This window comes from Tripterygium wilfordii, chromosome 13 (genome assembly GCF_013401445.1).
Source record: "Tripterygium wilfordii isolate XIE 37 chromosome 13, ASM1340144v1, whole genome shotgun sequence".
Taxonomy (NCBI): Eukaryota; Viridiplantae; Streptophyta; class Magnoliopsida; order Celastrales; family Celastraceae; genus Tripterygium; species Tripterygium wilfordii.
This window is the reverse complement of record NC_052244.1, coordinates 8,695,257-8,701,872: the sequence shown is the minus strand read 5'-3', so window position 1 is coordinate 8,701,872 and position 6,616 is coordinate 8,695,257. Positions and strand designations below refer to the sequence as shown.

At 37.4% G+C, this 6,616-nt stretch overlaps 1 protein-coding gene and 1 long non-coding RNA gene across 3 annotated transcripts; one reads left to right on the top strand and one right to left on the bottom strand.

Moving 5' to 3' along the window:
• The first annotated feature begins 1,111 nt into the window (after positions 1–1,111).
• Positions 1,112–6,374, top strand: LOC120012159. Its single transcript, XR_005471219.1, has 3 exons — positions 1,112–1,662; positions 2,170–2,230; positions 6,314–6,374. It is a non-coding gene; the product is annotated as an uncharacterized LOC120012159 (long non-coding RNA).
• LOC120012158 lies at positions 2,953–4,374 on the bottom strand. Of its 2 annotated transcripts, none has more exons than XM_038863456.1 (3): positions 4,174–4,374; positions 3,610–3,805; positions 2,953–3,511 (listed from the first exon to the last, which is right to left on the bottom strand). In XM_038863456.1, exons 2-3 carry the CDS (start codon positions 3,793–3,795, stop codon positions 3,158–3,160), a joined length of 540 nt encoding a protein of 179 aa, XP_038719384.1. In that variant the 5' UTR covers positions 3,796–3,805; positions 4,174–4,374; the 3' UTR covers positions 2,953–3,157. The 2 variants fall into 2 exon arrangements, with proteins under 2 accessions (XP_038719384.1, XP_038719383.1); XM_038863455.1 differs by having other exon boundaries at positions 3,610–3,883; positions 4,176–4,374.
• Positions 6,375–6,616: the final 242 nt, after the last annotated feature.

The following is a 6,616-nucleotide window of genomic DNA, read 5'->3' as shown; positions in this document are numbered from 1 at the left end:
AGGGGCACAACATCTTCTTCTGGGTCAGCTGATAATAATGATGGAAGCTTATGGAAATCAGTTTGGTCTTTGCTAACTCCACCTTCGACTAAGGTATTTACATAGCGTGCAGTGTATGAGACTTTACCCAATAATTTTCTTTTGCACCAGACATATTAGTACTAATTCATTATGCCCAATATGTGGAGTTGATGTTGAGACTACAGTTCATGTCTTGTGGGAATGCCCAATTGTCAGGGATGTATATAGTGTGAGCATATAAAAACTATAGAAAATAAATTCTATCTATCATGGTGGTTTTGCTCAATTGTGGAGGGAGGTTGCACAAACTGTTTGAAGCCAAGAGTTGGCGACCCTAGCTATTACTATGCGTATGTTATGGCTTCGTAGAACCAAGTATGTCCATGAGGGTAGCACATCAAGGTATTCTCACAGCTGAGGGTTACAGGTCTATTCAGGTGGTAGAGGGTAATCTGTCTAGTGCAACTTCCATTAGCAATGTTGACTCAAATTTACAAATTTGGAGAGCTCCTACATTAAACTTCATTAAGGCAAATTGGGATGCAGCCATTAGTTTGCCAACCAGACGTACGAGATTTGGAGTAATTTATAGAGATGCTTGCGGTGATGTGTTGGCTTGTAGTTCAAAGGTGAGGAGGACGATGATGGAGCCTATTTTAGCTGAGGCTATGACAACATTACATGCAATTAAGTTGGCGGGTGAGTTGGGGTTTCATTATCTTGTCTTTGAAGATGATTCTTCAGTAATTGTTGAAGCAATACGAGGAGGGGGGAATAACCTGTCAGTGTGTGTGTAATACCCGACATTTAAAACGAATTAAAGTGAAATTTTCAATAAGGGCTAAATTGAATGTACAAATTGTTAAGAGGTTAAAATTAGTATTTTGAAGAAATTTGGGTAATTGGAATATATATATATATATATAATATAATCTGACAAAATTACTCAACCGAAAGTGTGATGTAGTTGAAAAAAAAAAAAACATAAAATAATGCCCACTTTCGGTGAGGACAAATCAGCCACCAAGAGTGGGATTGATATATATATACATACACAATACAATGAATTATTGTGTTTCCACTTTTGTTTCATGATGGGGTAAAGACAAGAAAAAAAAATATATATATAAAAATACAACCATTTTCTCTCTCTCCCCGTGTCACACTTCTCTTCCACGGCGAACATGGCAACTTCGCCGTCCGGCCACCAAATCGGACGCCGCTACATCCAAAAGAACCCCCAGGGTCCGAGCAAGAAAACCCAACCCTCCTTGTTAGACAAGACGACGTGAAATGGTCGGAAAAGCCTCTTAAAGTCGCGGAGGAGCCATCCCTTTCCACCACCGATCTAGCCAATTCCGGCGACGGTCTGGCCTTCCATTGGTACCAAATGACTCACCAGATTGAGGGCTACAATTCCCAACCAACTTCCGGCCAAAACAACCTCCGGATGTCGGAGATTCGAGTTTAACCTGGTTTTTGACCCGGCTGGAATTTTATTTTCCGGCGACCCCGAAGTTGTATTCTAACTTGTTTCGTTGTTCTAACCGTGTTGGCGATGTTTTTGGATCCATACGGATAGCGTTGGAGCATCTTGGCAATTTCGTCGTAAATACGCATATACGTACGGTATACATGGAGGTATAATCCGAAACCAGAATATAGTTTTTTTTCATTAATTTAATCATATAATATTAATTGAATTGAATGAATGAATGAATATTTTATATAGATATTTGTAATACATAGAGATTTATAAAAATGTATTTATTTAAATAAGTTTACTGAAACTCGTCATACCAGTTTGTACGGTTGATGATGGATCGCAGAATCACAACCATAATAATCACAACAATGATACAATCACAACCATACCCACGGTGGTGCCATTGGTGGTTGTCGAATGAATAGTATGAATAGTGACCGAGTTGGTGATCGGGTTGCATGCATGCAACTCAATGAAATATGTTAGTGATATTTTTATAATTTTAATCAAGGGTAATTTGGTAATATTGATAAAAGGGAAAAATGGTAATTTCACCTCCAAGGGAAAAATGGCAAGTTCATTTTCAAGGGTAAAAGGATAATTTGGATTTCTACAAATTGTGATTGATTATTAACCAGTATGAAACCGATATATTGGTATAGGTGATCGAGGAGTTGGACTTCAGGCTGTAGACGGTTAATTATTTTGTGTACCGCTATCGAGGTAGGGGTTTCCTTACTCTTGCATGTGACTTTAGAGTTCCGATTTTACGGACTCTGATGATGTTATGATTTTGTCGGTTTCTGGGGTTGAAATACGACCTGTTTACAAGCTGATTTATATTCCCTGTTATATATCATTGTTGGTATGTTTCTGTGAGTGGTTATTGGAGGTGTTGGATGTGGATGTGGATGTGGATGTGGATGTGGATGTGGTGTTGGATATGGATGTGGATGTGGATTGTGGGCCCATATAGGAGCCCAAATGATCAGATATGGATTACTGATGGATGATATATGTACATCTGAGATGGGGTGCATCACAGGGGACGCCCTTTGGTGTAGGCTATGCTATCGGGATACCCGATCCTCATCCAGTTTCGGTGTGGACCTGGACTGGGAGACACCCTACGGGGATTAGGGTGGGTCCAGGGGTGATTTATGGTTGCTGGATTATGGGAGTTGGTGTGGTGGTTACGGTGTTGGATAGCCTTATCGGCTAGGGGTGTGCATCGGTCGGTCGGTTCGGTTATTATCATGTTTTTAACCTAATCAAATTTTTTCGATTAATTTTAACCATCTAACCAAACCAGTATTTTTTTGAGAGTTAACCATCGGTTCGTTTAACCTAAAATTTCAGTTTAGATTTCGGTCGGTTCGGTTAATTTCAAATATTTTGGGCCAAAGGCAAAACCCAAAGAGAAAGCACAAAAGCCTTATATTTTGGGTCAAAGCCCAAAATATGACATATATAACATGACAACCACAAAATATGAAAAATAAAGATAGTCCATAAACTCCATACAAAACAAATACAATTCAAAGCAGTAAGCCAAATATTGATATGGCATTAGATGGCTCATTGGATCCTCCCCCACAATGCCTTTGTCATCACAAACTTCAGTGCAAATAAAACATTCACAAACCTTCTTCATTTCAACTTTAATTTCTCACTATCATGGCATTCAATAATGTCCCTAGCAGTTGTCCAACGAGAAGGCATAATAAATCTAGGACAAGCAATATTCATAAATTGCTTAAATCCTTCGCCATCAACAAATTTAAAAGGTAGCTCGTCAATAATTACCATTCGCGCAATTGCCATTCTTATTGCTTGTTGATCAAATTTCCAAGGCACTAAGTTCCCCTCACCATGTCTGCCATCAGCATGTTGAAAATGCAGTTCTTGTTGTCGAGGATCACTAGCATTTGAAAACTTCATACATGACTTGAGGTGGTACTTCAACGAGCTTGTTCCATTCGCTTTTGAATCTGAACAAAAAACCTGTTTTCATGGATTGGCCAAATTTGTTAGAACAAAAATATGATATCAATTCTCATCAACATTCAACAGTAAATCATTTTTTAGTCTGGACAGTGTACCTTTTTACAGTGATTGCAAGTACTCTTTTGTTTTTCTATATCCCTTGTGAAGTGTTCCCATACTTCACTCCTCTCCTTAATTGCCTTTCTTTTTCCCTTTAAATTTCCATCTGAATCTGGTTGTTGCTGAGTTGATCCTACTGCAGGGGTAGATGCAGTGCTAGAAGTGTGCAAGTTGTTATTCATTTCATTGATACTAGGCACGGGACTGACAAGAGATGGAGAAGTTATTGTATTCGCTTCAGATTGACCATGATTATTAGCCATTGATAACCTGAGAATGAGATCAAATAACTACCGTGCAGGTGTAGAGAATAAATTCTCTGTTTGTGTTTATTCAATCAATAGTTGCCTCCACTAACACGCATAACAACATATAATTATATAAATTGATTGATAGGTAAAATAAATAAGGTAACTAAAGCTTGCGGTATCAATCAAGTCTTCTTGTTAAGATCCCATGCCAAATAGAAGTGATATGCTATCGCACCTACGTCACTTATCGACCCATCTAAACACAGAAATACTAACATCCCGAGAAGACTAAGGTGATGCGAAGTTTATACCTTGGGTCATGCAGTGGACTAGCGGTGAAGCAGGGGATTTGGGGAGGCAGCGTGAGACGACCGACGATGCAAAAGCTGGACTGCTGGAGAGTCGTGCGATGCCCGACGCCCGACGGTGCAAGAGCTGAACTAGACTAGGTGGAGATTGGAGAATCGTGGCAGACGAGCAGAGTCGTAGAGAGAAGAAGAAAAACTCAAGATGAAATGTGAATCTGAGATTGGCTGCGTTGCCTTCATTTGGATGTTGCCCTAGATCAATGGCCCAGAATTATAGTGCATAAATATATTTTATTAAATAATATGATTTTTTAATCATTTATTATATAATCAATAATAAATAATAGCATAGCCTACAACATGATCTTTTAATCATTTATTATATATTTATATTATGTGGAATGTGTTACTAATTTAGCATATAATATGATTTATATAGTTTAATTAGGCATTTAGGGGCATAGTTTTATAGGGTTAGTGTTTTATCGATTAGGATTTAAGTTTATAACATGACTATAGTTATATAGTTAATATGGTTTAGGGTTTACATTCATAAGGCTTTTTAGGGTTTAGGGTTCTATTTCAAAAAAACAAAAGGTTTAAGGTTTTATAGTGTTAGAGTTTAGGGTTTATATTATTAGAATATAGTTTTATAGGTTTAATGTTTTATCGGTTAGGATTTAAGTTTATAACATGACTATAGTTATATAGTTAATAGGGTTTAGGGTTTACATTCATAAGGTTTTATAGGGTTTAGGGTTCTATTTCAAAAAAACAAAACGTTTAAGGTTTTATAGTGTTAGAGTTTAGGGTTAATATTATTAGAGTATAGTTTTATAGGTTTAGTGTTTTATCGGTTAGGATTTAAGTTTATAACATGACTATAATTATATAGTTAATAGGGTTTAGGGTTTACATTCATAAGGTTTTTTAGGGTTTAGGGTTCTATTTCAAAAAAACAAAAGGTTTAAGGTTTTCTAGTGTTAGAGTTTAGGGTTAATATTATTAGAGTATAGGTTTATAGGTTTAGTGTTTTATCGGTTAGGATTTAAGTTTATAACAATAACATGACTATGGTTATATAGTTAATAGGGTTTAGGGTTTACATTCATAAAGTTTTATAGGGTTTAGGGTTCCCATTTCAAAAAAAACAAAAGGTTTAAGCCTTTAAGGTTTTATATTGTTGGGACCTTTAACTTGAGGATTTATGGTTTAATGGTTTATAGTATTTGTTTTGTCATATTATTTCATTATCATATTTAATCTTGATAAATATAAATATATAATATATCGAAGGTGTTACATTACATGGTAAATTACTAAGTTTTTGCTTGATAACATGAATTAATACTTAATAATTGATGTATATTATATTTATTTTGAATTTTTTATATAAGTAGTAATAGGTTTATTTTTAATTTTTTAGAAGAATATAAGTATTAATAGGTGGAAAATTAATAACATAATTATATATTTATAAGAATAATCATATTATATATCTATACACATATTATATTATATATTATATATTTATATTTATATAATATGTTACATATTCGGTTCGGTTCGGTTAATTTGGTTAATTTTTTTAGTTAACCGAACCATTAACCGAAAACCGAATCACTCACAAATCTCTAACCGAACCGCGCAATCGGTTAATATTAACCGATAAATTCGGTTAACGGTCGGTCAGTTCGGTTCGAAAGTTCGGTTACAACCGAAATTTGCACACCCCTATTATCGGCTACCATTTCACTTGATTGGATGGTGTATGGATTTCTGGAGACCAGTGTGGACCTGGACTGGGAGACACCCTACGGGGATTAGGGTGGGTCCAGGGGTGATTTATGGTTGCTGGATTATGGGAGTTGGTGTGGTGGTTACGGTGTTGGATAGCCTTATCGGCTACCATTTCACTTGATTGGATGGTGTATGGATTTCTGGAGACCAGTGTGGGTGGTTCCAGTGTTGTTTAGCCTTATCGGCTATTGTGCTATTTGGTTGGCTTACTGATGGATGTATATTTACTGTATTGCATACTGTGCATTATATTTTTGGATTTATTATTTATGGATATTGGCGTTTCCTCTCTACGCCCTACTGAGCTTTGTGGCTCACCCCTCTTCTTTATCCCCTTTCAGGTGAGTTGGATGTAGGTGATGGCGGTCAGCAGCGGGATGCGTGAGCTGGTGTGTAGCCTCAGGCAGACTCTTTAGTGGGTCGGGCTGTTACAGTTGGTATCGGAGCCGACCTGGTGGGTATGTGGGTTTCGTCCCTCACGTCTAACCGGGGCGCGATGCCCGTGTCTGGCGTGACCCACGGGGACGTGGGCTCCTAAGGGGGGTGGACTGTAATGCCCTGCTCTGCGTCATATGAGGCGAGGTGTGGGGGTTACTATTCTGGATGAAATACCACATCGGCCAGGGATGGGTCTTGGGTGCGGA